The sequence below is a fragment of the Aethalodelphis obliquidens genome, unplaced genomic scaffold, assembly GCF_003676395.1.
Source record: "Aethalodelphis obliquidens isolate GAN/ISIS:26980383/991018 unplaced genomic scaffold, ASM367639v1 scaffold3, whole genome shotgun sequence".
Taxonomy (NCBI): domain Eukaryota; kingdom Metazoa; phylum Chordata; class Mammalia; order Artiodactyla; family Delphinidae; genus Aethalodelphis; species Aethalodelphis obliquidens.
In genome coordinates this window covers 70,734,357-70,754,573 of record NW_020837947.1, presented here as the reverse complement: position 1 = coordinate 70,754,573, position 20,217 = coordinate 70,734,357, and the positions used below count along the sequence as shown (strand labels likewise).

Below are 20,217 nucleotides of genomic sequence, written 5' to 3'. Positions count from 1 at the left end.
TAAAGTGAGTTTTGAGTGTAAAAGAACTCAAGACGAACCCGCGTGTTTTCGCATCTGCCTCTCCACGTATGAGGCCCACAAGACATCTCGGAAGGCTTCACCTTGGCAAAAGCACTCACCGGATAGGAGGTCAGCAGTGAGAGAACTCTCAGGCACGGGAGAGGCCCCTTGTGGTGGAGAGGAGAAAGCATCTTCCAAAAGTGAAACAAACCAAAACCAAGCAGAGGTAAGTAGAGAGCTGAAATCAAAGTCACAAGTCTAACAAGTGCATTATCACAGGTGAGGACAAAGGGCTTAGTCATGAAAACATCTAGGCAAATTAGTGTAAAGAAAGGCGGGAGTTGGCTTTACCTGTCCCAAACAGGTCTATGCTAGGAGCAGCATCTGGCTTAGGCGCGGGGGCGACATCGGGAGCAGACTCAAATAAATCTAAGACCAAGAACACACATGCCTTTACTCAACTGGACAAACCCGCCTGAAACAGCATCACTTTCCAGTTGTGCATGAGCACTCTGGAGGGTTCTGAAACGAGCTGCAAATGGTTGCTGGAGAACCATTTAATGACACAGTCACCATGCAGACAGAGGTGCGGAGGCAGTACATCACAAGGACCAGAATTCAATCCACCAGGTGGAAAGAGTTCAACGACAATGACAAAAAAAAATTACCACCAAAGATATCTAGAGCAGGAGGAGCGGTGGTGGTGGCGGCAGAGGTGGTGGCAGTGGTGGCAGCGGCAGCTGTGGTGGCAGCGGTAGTGGCAGCGGCGGCAGCTGCGACGGCGGGAGCAGGAGAAGGAGCGGTGGCGGGAACCGGAGGGGCTGTGCTAGCTGTAGGGGTAACTACAGGAACACTGGTCTCAGGTGGCTTCATTGCAAAGAGGTCCAGCTCGGGTGCAGCCTCTGCACTACCTTCAGATGGGGCAAAGGGGTCTTGGGGAAAGGAAAGTGGAGACACATACGGCATCAGTAAGGAAACAGACAACAGAGAGGCGTCAAAACTATAGGTACGAGACACCTGGCACAGATATTCACATGCGAGCTAGGCATTAGGTGGCCTGCTTTGAGCTACTACCCTATTAGCAGGGGTCAGTCATTAGGATGTTTTTCTAAAGAGAAAAGAAAATGTAGTAGGCACCACGAAGTTCAGAAACGGAAACACTTCAGAGTATTGTCAGATTAGCCTACAGTCTAGGATCAGAGATGGTTATTCAAATCCTTACTTTAATCTGGTCAATTTGGTAGCTTGGAAAATTCATGAAAACATGCCAACGTATTGGAACTCAGTGTTACAAAAGAGTACAATACAGCATTACAGGGAAACAAACAAAAAAACATTAAGAGAGCATACTTGCACTGACAAAAATTGTCAATCTTGAGAAATTGTCAATTTTGATAAGGATGCCCTTCGTTTTCTTAATGTTTTCAAGTGCCCGCATTCTTTATTCCGTTACGATGAGTGATACTTTATACTCAGAAGAAAGCAAAATTAGAAACACATAGGGCCAAGTCTAGTTACGGGAGCTTCACATCAGGACAGAACGACAACAGACGGGCTCAGGACTGGAAACCCACCGTTTCCTGAACACGCATCAAGCGCCGCGGCTACAGGGGTCGGGGGTGCTGGCGCAGCGGCCCCTTCGGATGCTGCAGGGGCCTCCCCGGGAGAAGCTGCAAAGGCATCTTGGGTGCAGGTTTTAAAACAACAGAAATGAAAGGGATAAAAAGAGAAGAAAAATGTAGTAAAAGAGCCAAGTTAAATTGCAAAGAAGGCTCCCTTATACAACATGAATTGCTTGAAACGCCTTTTTATGGCCCATGCACTGTTGGCGGTCACAAGACAATGACTCTTGGCACCCCTTCATGTTGGTTACATGCAAATGGTACAGCCTTGATCCTGCTGAGGCCTGTGAGGATCCAAAAGGTAACAAGATTCTCATTGTATAAGGGCTCTGAGAAGCATGTTTTATGTATCATTAGGAAGGAATGGATGTGAAAAATAAAACACAAAAATAACTATTATGCAATTTAAGACATCGATCTTTCATGTCCAGGTAATATTTATATACTGTTACTATGATGTCTCTGACTAGTGGTTTCTAGCAAACACGGATATCTTCTTTAAGCCCAATAAAATTAAATATATGATGATGATGCAAACAATTTTAGTTTACATGTTCTTTTACAGTCTACTACAGACAAAATTACACTGTTAACATGAAAGGTATACTAAATGTTCATAAAAGTTAAATCTTCACTATCCCTGAAAAACATTTTCAGACACAACCAAGGATTTGTTTTAAAGAACTAAAGAAAAAAAATTAGGAGATGACACCATAATGCCTTTATTTTGACTTAAATTTATAGTTGTTTTCAAATACTGAATTGCTCCAGTTATGTGGTCAATGATCCATTTTCAACAGATTAAAGATGTAGTTTCATGTTTTAAGACTACAAGTGTATAACTATCTATAGTAGATTATAATAACATACAGTAGATCCATTAACATGCACGCAGCCTCCATTTATAAATGTCCGATTTATCAGTGGCTGATGTGTACAAATGATTCCCAATGTGTTTCTGTCAACACACCATGTTAATTATGGTAAAAAAAAAAAATCCTGGAGCTTTCAAAGAAACCCTTTACAGAAGGAATGAAGCCATCATAAATATGCCTTGCCTAGAAGAAATTTCTAGAAGGTAGGGACCAACAAGAACCTGCCACTGACCTGCTAGATTTCCCATCCTAAAATACTGCCTTCTGCAGTATCTACCAGTGTTCCCTAGAACACTGTTCCTCTAGCCATTAAAAAGAATTTGTCAAACATGCTTGGGAAATGCTACACAGTATACCCACTTTCTCAGAGATTTATGTGGTGTATCGGGCTGTAGGAAGCCCTGCAGTCGAGACACTTGTTTCTCAGGTTCACCCAGCGTGTTCCAAACTGATCTGAGTATGAGACACATTATGGTAACGTCCTGAAGCCCGGCCTTAACAAACATTAAACATTAGAGACTCGCTTGAGTTAAAAGGTCCTTTACAAAGACACCAATATCCCTAGAAGGGACAATGGGACAAGCATATGTTACAGCTTGATTTGACTCTTCCCACAGCTACACTGAGGGAATATATATATGTTCTGAGTAGAGGGCAGTCAGGGGAGAGGCTGAATAATAATAACGGAGTAGGAAAAACACACCAGGGGATAGGACAGACACACCTCCTCAGATGCCATGCTAAGAATACTATCACAGAGGACTTAGAGCAACTTGAAAGCCCTAACAGCTGGGGCAGAAGACCACAAGAAAAGTCTAAGAGGAGGTTGGGAGGGCTGAAAATATTTTGCCACGGGTCAGGTCTGTTTTCTTTCTTTTCATTCTTAGAAAATTTGGAACTAACGGTAATGCCATTGGAAGTAATAGAAACAGTAATAGCAGTCACTATTTATGTGCCAGTCGCTGTGTAAATATTTTATTTGCGTTATTAAATTTAATTCCTCCAACTTTCTTGTGATATAGGTTTTATCATCTCCACTTTGTAGATAAGAGAACAGAAGCTTGTAAAGTCTGAGGATGTGACCAAGGTCCGTCAAGTGGCGGGGTCAGGATTTGGCTGTAAGTTGTTTGATGGAGGTTTGGGTGTTTGACCACTCTACTGTTTCGAACTGTGCCACATTCTACTATACTGTCCCCTCCTTGCAGGATGGAATAAGCACCAGTTATATCAGTGCTAGAGTTCAAACAAATATTCACAGGCTGGCCTCCTTAATTATGATTTCTGTGTACGTAGATGAAACCCATATTTGTAGCTATATCTTTAGGAGAGGTGGTGTCCCTCCATTCCCGGTCAGCAAGACATCTCCTTTTAATGCTTCTCTGAAACTAAACATTGTAAACTTAACTCATCAACTGTCAACACTTCTCCTAAACAAAGGAGCCCCAGCTGCTCCAGCCCCGAGCTGCTAAGTGTTCCCAGCCCATTTGATGGAGATGTGAACGAGTGAGACTGGATAATTCCAGCCCCACAGCCACTGTCTGACTGTAGCCACGAAAGGGACTCTGAGAGACAACCGTCCAGCTGAGCCCACTAGACTCCCCGGGACTGTCAGAGACAATAAGATAATTTTGATTTTGTTTAAAAAAACAGCAAAACTTCTTAGCTACCCAGCTTTCTTTCATCATCGATGGCAGCACTGTCCTTCCAGCACTGAAAGCTAAAGCAATCTCCAATCTAGTTCTCGTTCCCTTGTTACCCATTTGCAGTTCAGGTCTACATTCTGCCCATTACCAACCAGTGCTACTTCCAGGAAATGCATATTCCTGCTTTTCTACTGTTATGGACTCAGTCCAGCCTTACTCAGCAAACCAGTCTCTGACACTGCTGCAGACTAGCCTTCTCTTCCTTCTGGCAATCTAGGAAGAATTTTCTCCCTCATTTTTTATCATGTGACTGACTACCTTTGTAAAAATTTCTTACTGCTGTTGTCTTCTCCAGCCTGAACTCCTCTCCCTGTCTTCTCCAGGCACACACACCATCTTTAAATCACATACTCGGCACAAAGGTTTCAATCATTCTCAGCGTCTTGAGCCCAAGAGTCACCATTCCAGTTCATTTTCTTCCCCAAAGGTCCCAGATGATAAGACTCTTACATGAAATCTAGTTGTAAGTGCTTATATTTAAGTATTGGTGTTAAGGAAGATTGATGAACTTGGTTAACCAACTTGTTCAAATGAAGTCAGGTTTGGGAGGCAAGTTCTTTGGTTTTCCAGCCACTTGGTTCTGTGCTCACAGCCTACCATCATGGAGGCTTGCACACAAATTAACACAGTTGACGGAAAAGGGTACCCTGGAGAACATGTAGAGGAATTAGCATCAATTTAGCATTGCACTCCTTAGAAAAAAACTGTATTGTTACAAACTAATGTGCTGTTGTTAGTAGAGTTTTGCATCAGTGAAAAACAGAATGCCTTTAAGGATTTTGTGTTTTATCTTTATCAATATCTGTAAGTTTTACTAAATTTTTAAAGCATAACACTGCCTTGCAGTCCTGTTCTGCCTGACCCCAGAAGGCAGAAGGCAGATTTCATTTCTTAAAAGTTCCCTTTAAAAAAATAAGCATTTAGTAAATATAATGTTTCTAAAAATTTTTTTTTAATGACTTACATTGAAACGACTAAAACATTATGTGGGTATCAATCTGAGTATTTTAAAATAACAGACACTCCGTATTTTTCAAATTTGTAATGAAAATACAAGACTAAAATACATAGAAAAATTTAACATTTCAGTATTTCATATTCCTGAAATTAAACAATTAGCCATTATTCAGAAATTAAAATTCATTAAGCTTATTTCTAAAGAAATCTACTTAATACTGCTATATATGCTACATAAAACCTCAAAGGGGCATATTTTAAAGTCATATAAATAACTGGTGCTCTTATTATTCAAAAGTTCTACCACTTGCCCATTTTAGAGATACAAAATTTTTAAAAAATGGCCACACAACACGACCAAAGAGATTTTAGTTTAAGTTTTAATTTAAAATCTTACCTCTAAATGATTCCTTATAAATCCATAAAGAACACGAAAGAAATCAGGGGGTATCACTGAAAACTACAAGACAGACAGTGACACATATAGATTTCTGAACATAAAAGATAGAGATTTTATAGCTATCAGAGGCCGGGAGACAGTTTACAGAACGATAAAGATTAGTAAAAATAATTGTGATGAGATTTGCAGATGTACTCATCTTTACTTATCCTCCATCCAGATGACTAGAAAGGATATTGGTGAAATTAAAGGACAGCCTCCATTCTTTGGCATTAAATTATATGATTTTCTACAGTACTGACCTTTTAAATTTGTATTTCAGGGTAGAAAGACTGACATCACGAAAATATTTTCAAACATACAGATTCTTCTGCTTGATGACTGTCATCAAAGCAGCAATAAATGATTAACACAAACAGCACAATGGCACAAAGAATATTTCCAAGAAATATCTTAGGCAGGACCATGAGAGAAGCAAGATGGAGTTGACTGATTTCTTATAGGCAATTAAGCTCCTTAAAATGGACTGAAAAACAAAAATCTAAATAGCTAAAGGAATAGAAATGCTTACGTACAAAATTGTTATCCAACCCGTCCATATTTTCCTTGAATTTTTCTCTGAACATAAGCCTATGAGAAACCATCCATACTCAAGACCAATAATGGAGGTAGGAAGGATGGGGTGAAGAAGTTGGTTTTTATAAATTTAAGCTAATATTTTAATTTCTGGTCTCAAAAGTTACAGAGGCATAACTGAAAAACTAACTTTCTCTAGTGGATGACTCCTCATAATAAATTATTCAAGAGTATGCAAATCCCTTCTCCTACTTTAAAAAACAAACAAACAAAAAAACGGATTTCTCCTATAATAGATTTGGAAGAGCAACAGAATGGCAGTGCAGCAAGGCAGGAGCAAATTCCCCGCATGAAACAGAGGCAACGATGCTGTGTCCCACTGAGTATTCCTTGTCTTAGACAACGTTGGCAAGCCTCTGAGACTGGGGCACTGCATGTTGCACAGTGGTATGTGACAGTGTGTAAGTGTATGTTCCCAGGGGAATACGTTAACTCCACCAGAGCCTGCCAAATCTCTGCTGCCCCCACCCCTTATCATTTGCTTCCTCCAATTTCTTTACCATACTCTCAAAATGCCCCGGGAAAGATGTTATACTGTAACGAAGAAACACAAAACTATGATGACTATAACACTGTTCAATGTACACATGTGAAATGAGCACTTCTCCAGGTTTGGCCATTAGCACCACTCAAAATGGGAAGATGTAAATAAACTGGTTTCAGATGGTTCATCAGGTCCAGACATATTATATTGACAGAGTGTAGGATATTTGACTGAAGCTTACAGCTGTAAATCAACTCTGTGTCAGAATTTACATTTGCATGGAAAAAGTATTTTCAGACAATCGTTTCAAAGTCTGATATAAACCTGTTTTCAATCAGCGTTGCAAGTGCCGACTCCAGTGATCTCTCAAAGTTCTGAAGCCAAAGATGATCCAAGTTTTTGCTTGGACAGAACAAGCTTAAAAAGTTGCAAAAATGGACATATCCCTAAACTCTCTTCAGAGACCTCTAGATCTGAACTCCACTTAGGTGATTTTTTTTTCCCTAAATCTTAAAGAACAACTTAGGCCAGGATTTCTCCTCCCATGTTCCCCAAACATTTTTTTCTCTCAGCTAGTTCAAATCTAAAAAAATGCCAAAAAACCAATTCTAAATATGATAGAAAGATCTGGTACGACTATTATAGATACTGCAGGGCTGGAGCATATACGGGACAAGAGTTCTAATAGCAGCTTAAATCCTAACTTCGCAAAAAGTAGAAAATTGAATAGGTCGAAAGCATTTGCAACCTTTGCTCTATAATCACTAAAATTAAATGAATATGAAGTTGACAAATTGAGCAAAGATAAATATATATGAATAAACATTTTAAAAGTAGTTAAACACTCTGCCATGCATGTTCTATCTATCTGCCATGTTCTATCATGTAAAAGATTTAAATGCTTTAACGCTAGCAATCCTGGAAGGAAAATAAAAGAAAAGTGATGTGACTGACTAACCTCCAAAGAGATCCACTTCAGCAGTGACAGCAGTGACAGTTGTAGTAGTTGAGGCAGAGGCTGAAGTAGTTGCAATTTCAGCAGCTGTAGCAGGAGGAGTAGGTTCTGGTGCGAACGGATCTGAAATCTGTGCTTCGGAGGGAACAGAGGAAAGTGCAGCCAGAGAATCTATGTCGCACCAGAGACAGAGAACAAATGGGAGAGAAGAAAAGGAAAGGACAAAAGATATACCAGGCTCCAAATGATCAAAGTGAGGACAGTTATTAAGATATGGAAGTCTCTCGAAACAGAAGTTTACAAATAAAGTTTTACTCACCCTCTCCCAAAAGGTCTATCGATGTCCATGGGTCAGCATATGAAGAAATAAGAGATAAAGCTGAAACTTTCAACCACACCAATGTCCAAGCAGGGTGAGGCACTAACTGAAGAAATTTTAGCTTTATGTACCTTTCTGGACCATTTGAAATTTAAAAAATAAATGTATTACCTATTATTACCATAGAACTTTTGAGCTGGAATGGACCTTAGAGATCCTCTAGATCAACTTTCCAACTTCATAGATGGGAAAACTGAGAGCAAGGGAGGTCAAGAGACTTACCTTAAGCTAGGTCTAAACAACTTTGACAAACTCAATCGATTTCTTATCAGATTTACCATTTCATCTGCTTTGGTTGATTTCATTATACTGTAGTTGTCAATTCTGAAGAAACCATAGTTAATTGAATTTTATTGATCCTCTTTATTTGATGTGTCATACCAGAGCATGAACAGAGGCTTTACAATGGCTATAGTTTGACTGTGGAACATACTAAGCTGAATGCAAGTTTAGGGGTTAGAAAAAAGAAACTCTAACTTAAACTATTTTCTTCTTTGTAAGTTTCACATTACCAGGTGATTTTCAGTTCAATATATAATCTCTAATTTATAAACATTATGTGACAACATATGAAAATTATTTTTAAGAAGAATGTGAGAGATTATACAGCATCAAAACTTTTCAGCCCTTCTGAGGCCAGCATTCCAATGGGAGGTTCAGACTTAGTGACCAACAGTGGGATTACAGTTGGCATTCTAAATAAAAAGCCTAGGAGGGATTATTTTTAACTGTACTATGATGTTAGGTTAAACATTTATAGTGTCCAATGGCATTCTTCTACTCTCAGTCATGTGATACATCTCAGGGATCACATTCAAATTCATGAATGTTACTGGAAATTTATTTTAATCATGAAGAAACTTTATCAAAACTCATTAGGGAGCTATTTTTTTCAGAGCCTTAAAAGCCATATGGGAACTCAGTAAACCAAAAGTTCTAGAAGACATTTAAAAGATTGAGAAACATAAATTTGACATTAAAAATAATTACTTTAGATATAAAGACACACAGACTGAAAGTGAGGGGATGGAAAAAGGTATTCTATGTAAAGGGAAATGAAAAGTCAGGGTAGCAATACTTAAGTGAGACAAAATAGACTTTAAAATAAAGACTGTTACAAGAGACAAAGAAAGACATTACACAATGATAAAGGAATCAATTAATGAAGAAGATATAACAATTTTAAATATATATGCACCCAACATAGGATCACCTAAATACATAAAGCAAACATTAACAGACATAAAGGGAGAAACTGACAGTAACACAGTAAGAGTAGGAGACTTTAACACCCCACTTACATCAATGGACAGATCCACACAGAAAATCAATAAGGAGACATTGGCCTTAAACTACATATTGGATTAGATGGACTTATATATATATATATTTTTTAATATATGAATTTATGTATATAAACATTCCATCCAAAAGCAGCAGAATACACATTCTTTTCAAGAGCACATGCAACAATCTATAGGATAGATCATATGCTGGGCAACAAAAGAAGCCTCAGTAAGTTTAAGAAGACTGAAATCATATCAGGCATCTTTCCCAACCAAAATGCCTTGACTAGAAATCAACTACAAGAAAAATCTTCAAAAAACACAAACCCATGAAGGCTGAACAATACGTTACTAAACAAATGGATCACTGAAGAAATCAAAGAGGAAATAAAAAAATACCTGGAGACAAATGAAAATGAAAATACAGTGATCCAAAATCCATGGAAAGTAGCAAAAACAAGGCTAAGAGGGAAGTTTATAGCAATACAAGTCTATCTCAGAAAACTAGAAAAATCTCAAATACAACCTAACCTTACACATAAAAGAACTATAAAAAGAAGAACAAACAAACAAGAAAGTTAGAAGAAGGAAAGAAATCACAAAGATCAGAGCAGAAATAAATGAAATAGAGACTAAAAAAAAGCAATAGAAAAGATCAATGAAACTGAGAGCTGGTTCTCTGAAAAAATAAACAAAATTGATAAACCTTTAGCCAGACTCATCAAGGAAAAAAAGAGAGAGGATCCAAATCAATAAAATCAGAAATGAAAAAGGAGAACCTACAACCAACACCACGAAATACAAAGGATCATAAGAGAGTCCTACAAGCCATTATATGCCCCAAAAATGGACAACCTAGAAGAAATGGACAATCTCCCAATACTGAATCAGGAAGAAATAGAAAATACAAACAGTTCAGTAATGAAATTGAATCAGTAATAAGAAAAAACTCCCAACAAACAGAAGTACAGGACCAAATGGCTTCACAGGTGAATTCTACCAAATATTTATTGAAGAGCTAACACCTATCCTTCTGAAACTACTCCCAAAAACTGCAGAGGAAGGAACACTTCCAAACTCATTCCACAAGGCCAGCATCACCCTGATCCAAAACCAGATAAAGATATCACAAAAAAAGAAAATTGCAGGCCAATATCACTGATGAACATAGATGCAAGAATCCTCAACAAACTATTAGTAAACCAAATCCAACAATACAGTAAAAGGAGCATACATCATGATCAAGTGGGATTTATCCCAGGGATGTAAGGATGGTTCAATACCTACAAATCAATGTGATACAAAAAACTGAAGAATAAAACTCATATGATCATCTCAATAGACGGGGAAAAATCTTCTGACAAAATTCAACATCCATTTATGATAAAAACTCTCAACAAAGGAGGTATAGAAGGAACATACTTCAGCATAATAAAGGCCACATGTGACAAACCCACAGCTAACATCATACTCAACAGTGAAAAGCGGAAAGCTTTTCCTCTAAGATCAGGAATAAGGGAAAGATTCCCACTCTTGCCACTTTTCTTCAACATAGCACTAGAACTCCTAGCCATAGCAATCATACAATCAGAAAAGGAAATGAAAGGAATCCAAAGTGGAAAGGAAGTAGTAAAACTGTCACTCTTTGCAGAAGACATGATACCATACATAGAAAATCCTAAAGATGCCACCAAAGAAACGACTAGACCTCACAATGAATTCAGTAAAGTTGCAGGATACAAAATTAATATACAGAAACCTGTTGAGTTTCTATACATTAAGAGTGAACTATCAGAAAGTGAATCCACACTTATATGGCAATTAATCTACAACAAAGAAGGCAACAATATACAATGGGGAAAAGACAGCCTCTTCAATAAATGATGTTAGGAAAACTGGACAGCTACAGGTAAAAGAATCAAACTGGACTACTTTCTCACACCATGTATAATAATAAGTTAAAAATGGAGGGCTTCCCTGGTGGCGCAGGGATTCCCTGGTGGTGCAGTGGTTGAGAGTCTGCCTGCCGATGCAGGGGACATGGGTTCGTGCCCCGGTCCGGGAAGATCCCACATGCCACGGAGCGGCTGGGCCCGTGAGCCATAGCCGCTGAGCCTGCGTGTCTGGAGCCTGTGCTCCGCAGTGGGAGAGGCCACAACAGTGAGAGGCCCGCGTACCGCAAAAAAAAAAAAAAAAAAAAAAAAATGGATTAAAGACTTAAATGTAAGACCTGAAACCATAAAACTTCTCGAAGAAAACATAGGCAGTACACTTTTGACACTGGTCTTAGTAATATTCTTCTGAATATGTCTCCTCAGGCAAGGGAATCAAAAGCAAAAACAAACAAATGGGACTGCATCAAACTAGAAAGCTTTTGCACAGTGAAGGAAACGATCAACAAAATGAAAAGGCCACCTACTGAATGGGAGAAGATATTTGAAAATGATATATCCAACAAGGGGTTAATATGTAAAATACACAAATAACTCATACAACTCAACATCAAAAAAGCAAACAACCTGATTTAAAAATGGGCAAAGGACCTGAGTAGACATTTTCCAAAGAAGACATACAAGATAGCTATCAGACGCGTGAAAGGATGTGCAACATCACTAATCATCAGGGAAATTAAAATCAAAACTGCAGTGAGATATCACCTCGCACCTGCTAGACTGGCTATTATCAAAAAGACAATGAATAACAAGTGTTGGCGAGAATGTGATGAAAAGGAACCCTCATGCACTGTTGGTGGGAATGTAAACTGGTGCAGCCACTATGGAAAACAGTATACAGATTCCTCAAAAAAATTAAAAATTGAACTACCACGTGATCTAGCGATTCCATTCATGGGTATTTATCCAAAGAAAATCAGAACACTAATTAGAAAAGATACATGCACCCCTACGTTCACTGCAGCATTATTTATAATAGCTAAGATATGGAAACAACCTAAGTGCCCATCACTAGATGAATAAAGAAGATGTGGTGTGTGTCTACATATAGATAATGGAATATTACTTAGCCATATTTGCCATTTGCAACAATGTGAATGGACCTAGAGATGATTATGCTAAGTGAAATAAGTCAGAGGAAGACAAATACTGTATGATTTCACTTATATGTGGAATCTACAAAACAAACCAAATGAACAAACACAACAAAACAGAAGCAGAATCACAGATTTGGGGAACAAACAGGTGGTTGCCAGAGGGGAGGGGTTCGGGGGTAGGAGAGAAATAGGTGAGGGAGATTAAGAGGTATAAACTTCCAGTTGCAAAATAAATGAGTCATGGGGATGAAATGTATTGTGGGGAATACAGTCATTAATAGGTACTATCTTTGTATGGTGATGGATCGTAACTAGACTTACGGTGGTGATGATTTTGAAATGTATAGAAATACTGAATCACTATGTTATGTAATGGGAACTAACAGTGTTGTAGGTCAATTGTAGTTCAAAACAACAAACAAACAAATGCATAGAAACAGAGGTCAGATTTGTGGTTATCAGAGGCAGGGGAAGAATGAAGGAGTTTGATGAAGGCAGTGAAAACATACCAACTTCCGGTCATAAGATAAAAAAGTAGTAGGGGTATAATATACAACATCACAAACATAATCAACACCATGCTATATATGCTATATATGAAAGTTGTTAAGAGAGTAAATCCTAAGAGTTCTCATCACAAGGAATAAAAATTTCTCTTTTTTAAATCTTGTATCTCTATGAAATGATGGATGTTCACTTAAACTTATTGTGGTCATCATTTCATGATGTATGCAAGTCAAATCATTATGCTGGACACCTTAAACTTACAGTGCTGTACATCAATTATGTCTCAACAAAACTGGAAGAAAAAAATTATCATATTAATTTAACTATGCAATCAAGGCTCTTCCTAAAACTAAATCTTACATATTTCATAGCAACATTAGAAAATTATAGCACATAGAGCTCTTGACATTAGAAATAGTTTTTAAATTTTAGAATGTACGCCTAGTGAATAGCTGACGTAGGGCTAGGGTATTTTCTGCTGTTAGGTGTCCAGGTCCCAAATCCTGAGAAGTAGAAGGTCCTTCCAATCATTCCTCAAGCCAACCGGACCTGGCCCAATACAACTGTTACTCTACAGTCCTAAGTCCTAAGAGATATGGGAACATATGTATATGTATAACTGATTCACTTTGTTATGAAGCAGAAACTAACACACCATCATAAAGCAATTATACTCCAATAAAGATGTTAAAAAAATAAAAAATATAAATAAAAATATTCATTAGAAACCAAAGTGGGTCATCAGAAGCCAGAGAGATTGGATTCTCTTTTCTCCTGGCGTTGGTGGGGCTCTCCTTAGCCCTGCCCTTATCAATGGCTACTTCAAGCTGCAGTGTGACTTAGCAGAAGAGCTAAGAGCCATGTGATTTAACAGCTTCCAGACCTCTCATTGTCTACTTCCGGACCTCTCATTGTCTATCACAGGGGACAGGTAATTTATTTCATACATTTGGTAAGTGAGAAAGGAGAAGACTGTTTATGTGTACTAGAAGAAGAGAGAGTTAAAAAGATTTTAAAAAGAGGTATGAAAGATTAAAATATTAGTTCCTTGCTCTTAACTAGTGTTTTGTTCAGATGGAGGGTGATGAGAATGATATGATGGAAGATGGAAAGTAAAATTTCCTAGGAAAATGTACAATGATTAAGCATATTGGTGGATAACTGATGTTGAAAATTTTTTCCACTCTTGGAAACCACAGGTGTTAGTCTCCAAAATCTTAATTTTCTAGATGAAATATAATTTATGTTATATATTCCTTGTTTTACGGAAAATTTTCTCTACTATAAAAGCAAGTCCCTATTACAAGATGATGAGGATGGTTATTAAATATTCTCAAAACTGCTACTTTTTATAGAGGATTAAACTATACAAAAAAACCCCACTTCAGCATAAGAGTTCAATCCATTTGCAAGTAGTACATAATCAGAGTTGTTTGTATTATAGAAATTGCTAGAAAATATTCCCTGTAACCAAGGAAACAGAGCTACAACTAAATGAACAAGGAAATCTATATTGTGCTGTGAGATGGAGCTGAACTTTTCATGTTTTTATGAAGATTAAATGTGTTAATTTATTTAAGTGCTCGCCCATACCAAGAACATATCAAATGCTCAATAATAAGAGTTAATAATAGCAATAGCTTAGATGGTAACTAGCCTTATTGTGGTGATCATTTCACAATGTGTATAAATGTTGAATCACTATGTTGTACACTTGAAACTAATATAATGTTGCATGTCAATTATACTTCAATAAAAAATAGCAATAACTAACATTTAAGTTAAATAATTTTTCATTATAGGACTGTGAATTTCAAAGCTTCTATAAATCTTTCAGAGAGAGCATGTGTATATGTGTGTGTGTGTGTGTGTGTGTGTGTGTGTGTACACATGAATGTGTTTGAAGACAGCCTGCAGATGTGCCCCCCCAGATCTAATTAACAAGCAAATGGTAATATGGGTCACAAAAACTGCTTGTACTGTAGCTAATATTTCTCATGGAAACTATTAAAGTCATGTGCTCACATAATATTGATGAGCGTTCCAGCATGTGTAAATTAACTTCTATTAAGTCTATTAACTCTAATTAAACCCTAGCAGTAATTCTGTATTTCTCAAAAAGTAGAAATTTCATTTCAAGCATTTACAATAAAAAATTACGCATTTTCCACTTCTAAGATGCATAGAAGTACAACACACACACACTCATTTGTTTGTGCAGAGAGGTGAATTTATTATGAAGGAAAAAAACACTCTCCCTTTTATGGGGAGAAAGGTAGGAATTTTAAAAGCACTCTGTATTCTTCCAGGTTCATTACTGGCTGGCAGAATGCCACATGGAATATGCACTATTTAAATTAAATTTACTAAAATATGAATTTGCTAAAATTTGGTTTACACCAATGACAAGAAATACTATCCTTTACAATACGTCCCCTAAAATGGCAATATTCATCCATACCCAGAACCCCCAAGAGAAATCTGTAAACAACTGATGTAGCCATAGTCATTTGAAAATGAAATCCTCTATCATTATGGTTGGATAAGAACGTCCAAATAGGTCTAAAGAGTTTCAGAGTTTGCATTTTACCATCTAGTTACACAAAATTCAAATAAACTACAATAATAGTGAAGTGATCTTATCAAACAAGAATGAGAAAGTGGTTTTATGTATTTAATTTTTTGCTTAGTCAAATGAGCGAAAACATACTGGTAACAATTTAGCACCTCTTCAAATACGACTGGGTACCTATAGGATAAATGTAAACTGAAGGTAACATTTATCAATTTCATATTTCACAAGTTTACTTGAATTTCTGTCTTTAAATAAGATACATATTTTATTTTTTAATTTTTTGGCCGTGTGCGCGGGCTTGTGGGATCTTATTTTCCCCGATCAGGGACTGAACCTGGGTCCTGGCAGTGAAAGCGCTGAGTCCTAACCTCTGGACCACCAGGGAATTCCCTACTTGAATTTATTAAGGCTTATAATTTTTACTGTTTTGCTTAGGAATGAGAGAATTTACTTATTAGTATTTTTCTCCCCAGCTGACTTTTCTACTGCTATGAAAGGAGCTGTAGATATTTTGTTGAGACAAAAGACTAATGCTAACCATCAGGTCCTAAGCCAACATTTTCACACACTATAATGCGTTTTGTACTAATTATAAAAAAGTGCTCCCGTTGGGCCAGCAGGTTGGAACAGGAAAAGCACTTCTTCCTCAAGTACGAAAAAAGCCCACAGCTTGGCTAGCAGAAAGCAGGCTGAATTTCAGGCCTCTCGCCCTGCCTTTGGGCAAGGCACAAACTGCGGGTCCACACTGCACAGCCCTGGTTAAAACCACACTAATCTGCTTTCTTCTATATCCACTGACACCTCAATGTTTCAATCATCAATAGTTATTTAGTCCTAACAAGTAAAGACTGAAATGTGTTATAATAAAGTTGGTTATTATAACTTATTCCTTATAATGTGTCTTAGCAAAAAGTACTTGAAGATGAATATAAATAAAAATGTTATAATGCAATTTAAAAAGATTTCACCAAGGGATTTTCTTTTTCATTTATTATTATTTTGGTGCCAAACAAACCAATCAAACAAAAAGGACACAATTTCTCTTCAGCTTGATGCTGGAGAATACAGTGAAAGGAGACAGTTTACAATTTCACTGTTTATTCATTCAAGTTCTAAATCACTAAACAACTAAATGTTTAATAAGTTCTAAAAATTACAGTGTGAACAATCTACTGATTTAATTAGTTGAGAGAATTAGAGTTAACACATTCATATAATACTGAAAAAAAATTTTGTATAACCCTACAAATTTATAATTAATACTAAATTTTAAATTATAAAAGTTCTATGAAAGTCATTTATATGAATTTTATGGCAGAGAAAACCTGATTTAAGGATATGGATTTGAAGCATTCTTAAATAAATAGGAAAACATGATACACTGTATAAGATACCGTGGCAATGAAAATTATTAGTAAACTGAAATAATCAAACATTTCTGAAAGATGAAGCTCAGAATGAAAAAACATGAAAACCAGAAGGCCCTTATAAAATCTCTTCAACAAAAATATTTTCCTTTACCAATTGAAATTTAATAAAGTTAAGAGTAGCTGAAAGAAAATTTTTATTAAGAAAATGATAGCTATAGGCTTAGGAGTTGAACGTTTCAACAAAGGAGAAGTTTTAAGTATTTAAATGGAAAAGCACCAATATTTAAATGCTTATAAATATAGTTAGCAACTCTGTTTCACAAGTAGTTATTTTTGCTTACTTTGTTACCACAAAAACTTGGAAATAAAACCAAGAGATCATAGCAGGTAGTGTTGATGTTATATTGCCAATGTCTACCAAACTCACCCAAGGATTATTTAATTACCTGTGGAAATGTATCTTCATTTGATGCTGCAATTTAACTGTTAATTAAGGACTCTGATTCTGAAATGATATACTGAGTTACAGTTCTTGTCTGCTAGTGATGTTCTGTCTGGGAGAAAAGATAACCTCAAGACATGATTTTTACTGCTCTACTGGACATTAACCAGTTTTGTACTTAACCTAGCCATCTTATTTTAACATTTCCTTTCAAATGTCTATAAATACCCAGTTCCTCAAAACGCTCTTTGAGCCAGCTTTATCATCTTACCGGTTTCCTCATCAGCCAGTTAATGTCTTTTACCAGTGCTGTTTCTCCCCACCCCCTTCAGGTTTATGGAGGTATAAGTGACATATAAAAATTGTATATATTTAAGATGCACAATGTGATGATTTGATATACATATACATTATGAAAAGATTACCACAATCAAATTAACACATCTATCATCTCACATAGTTACTGTATTTTTGTAGTGCAAATACTTAAGATTCACTCTCTTGGCAAATTTTAAGTATACGATACAGTATTATTAAATATGGTAACCATACTGTATATAAGATCTCCAAAACTTATTCATCTTACAACTGACCCTTTGTACCCTTTGACCGTCTTCCCATTCCATGCCCTGCCCTCCGTCGCCCACCACCATAATGTCCTCCATGTTCATCCGTACTGTAACAAATAGGAGGACTTCTTTTTAAAGGACTAAATAATTAATATTCCATTGAACATATACAATGGGTTTCTTTTATATCCTTTTGTCTGTTGACAGACACTTAGGTTATTTTTATATCTTGGCTATTGTGGATAATGCTGTAATGAACATGGGGGTGCAGATCTCCATCCATCCAGAAGTGAGACTGGTGAATCATGTGACAGTTCTATTTTCAATTCTTTGAGGAACCTCTATTTTTTTTTCCATGATGGTTGTACAGCCACTATGGAGAACAGTATGGAGGCTCCTTAAAAGACTAAAAATAGAATTACCATATGACCCAGCAATCCCACTGGGCATATACTGGGCATATACCCTGAGAAAACCATAATTCAAAAAGATACATGTACCACAATGTTCACTGCAGCACTACTTACAATAGCCAGGACATGGAACCAACCTCAATGTCCATCGACAGGTGAATGGATAAAGAAGATGTGGTATATACATACAATGGAATATTACTCAGCCATAAAAAGGAACGAAATTGAATTATATGTAACGAGGTGGATGGACCCAGAGTCTGTCATACAGAGGGAAGTAAGTCAGAAAGAGAAAAATACCACATGCTAAAGCACATATATGGAATCTAAAAAAATGGTACTGACGAACCTAATGGCAGGGCAGGAATAAAGACGCAGACGTAAAGAACGTACTTGAGGACTTGGCATGGGGAAGGGGAAGTAGGGATGAAGTGAGAGAGTTGCATTGAAATATATACACTACCAAACATAAAACGGATGGTTAGTGGGAAGCTGCTGTATAGCATAAGGAGATCAGCTCAATGCTTTGTGATGACCTAGAGGGGTGGGATAGGAAGGGTGGGAGGGAGGCTCAAGAGGGAGGGGATATGGGGATATATGTATACGTATAGCTGATTCACTATGTTGTATAGCAGCAACTGACACAACATTGTAAAGCAATTATACTCCAATAAAAAAAATTTAAAAATAAAAATAAATAAAAAATAAACTATAATGGCTGCACCAATTTACATCTCCAGCAACAATGAATAATGGTTCCCTTTTCTCCACTCCCTCACCAAACACTTGTTATCTCTTGTGTTTTTGATAACAGTTATCCTAACAAGTGTGGGGTGCTATCTCTGTGGTTCTGATTTGCATTTTCCTAATGATTAATGACAGTGAACACCTTTTCACATACTTTTTGGCCATTTGCATACCTTGTTTGGAAAATGTCTATTTATGTCCTTTGCCCATTTTAAAATCAAGTTATTTGGGTTTTTTTTTTTTTTTTTTTACAAATATTTTCTCCCATTCCACAGGCTGCACTTTTATTTTGTTGTTTCCTTTGCTGTATAGAAGTTTTTTGGTTTGAATGTAGTCTTACTTGCTTATTTTTGCTTTTGTTGCCTGTGTTTTTTGGTGGCAAATAAAAAAATTCACTGCTAAGACCAATGTCTAGGAGTTTTTTCCCTGTTTTCTTCAAGGAGTTTTACGGTTTCAGATCTTGTATTTAAGTCTTTAATCCATTTGAGTTAATTTTTGTGTATGATGTAAGATAAGGTTCCAATTTCATTCTTTTGCACATAGATATCTAGTTTTCCCAACACCATTTATTAAAGAGACTATCTGTTCCCTGTTGTGTATTCTTGGCATCCTTGTCAAAGGTTAGCTAACTGAATATGCATGGGTTTATTTCTGGGCTCTCTATTCTCTTGTTCTGTTGGTTGAGGTGTCTGTTTTCATGCCAGTACCATCCCATTTTGGTTACTATAGCTTTGAAATATAGGTTGATTTCAGGAAGTTTGATGCCTCCAGCCTTATTTTTCTTCCTCAAGATTCCTTTGGCTATTTGGTGTCTTTTGTGGTCTGTATGAACACAAAATTTTTTTTCTATTAATAGGAAAATGCCATTACAATTTTTCTAGGGATTGCAATGAATCTGTAGATCACTTTGGGTAGTATGGACATTTTAACAATATTAATTCTTCTAATCCATGAACACAGGATATCGTTCCATTTATTTGTATCTTCGATTTCTTTCATCAATGTCTTATAGTTCAGTGTACAGGTTTTTCACCTCTTTGGTTAAATTTATTCCTAAGTATTTTATTCTTTTTGATGCTGCTCTAAATGGGATTGTTTTCTTCATTTCTTTTTCAGATAGTTTGTTGTTAGTGTATAGAAATGCAGTTGATTTTTGTACATAAATTGTGTATCCCGAACTTACTGAATTCGTTTACTAGTTGTAACAGTTTTTTGGTGGAGTCTTTTGGGTTTCTACATATAAGATTA

General features: G+C 36.8%; 1 protein-coding gene across 6 annotated transcripts in view; it reads right to left on the bottom strand.

Annotated features, from left to right (window-relative positions):
* SNAP91 (synaptosome associated protein 91) overlaps positions 1 to 20,217 on the bottom strand; it is a 159,250-nt gene that overhangs the window by 36,077 nt on the left and 102,956 nt on the right. For all 6 annotated transcript variants that reach the window (XM_027091414.1, XM_027091410.1, XM_027091435.1 and 3 more), the window contains 6 exons: positions 7,952 to 7,966; positions 7,636 to 7,803; positions 1,575 to 1,682; positions 669 to 932; positions 352 to 429; positions 120 to 191 (listed from right to left, as the gene is read on the bottom strand). In XM_027091414.1, coding sequence (XP_026947215.1) covers positions 120 to 191; positions 352 to 429; positions 669 to 932; positions 1,575 to 1,682; positions 7,636 to 7,803; positions 7,952 to 7,966 — 705 coding nt within the window. The remainder of the gene's footprint in view (positions 1 to 119; positions 192 to 351; positions 430 to 668; positions 933 to 1,574; positions 1,683 to 7,635; positions 7,804 to 7,951; positions 7,967 to 20,217) is intronic.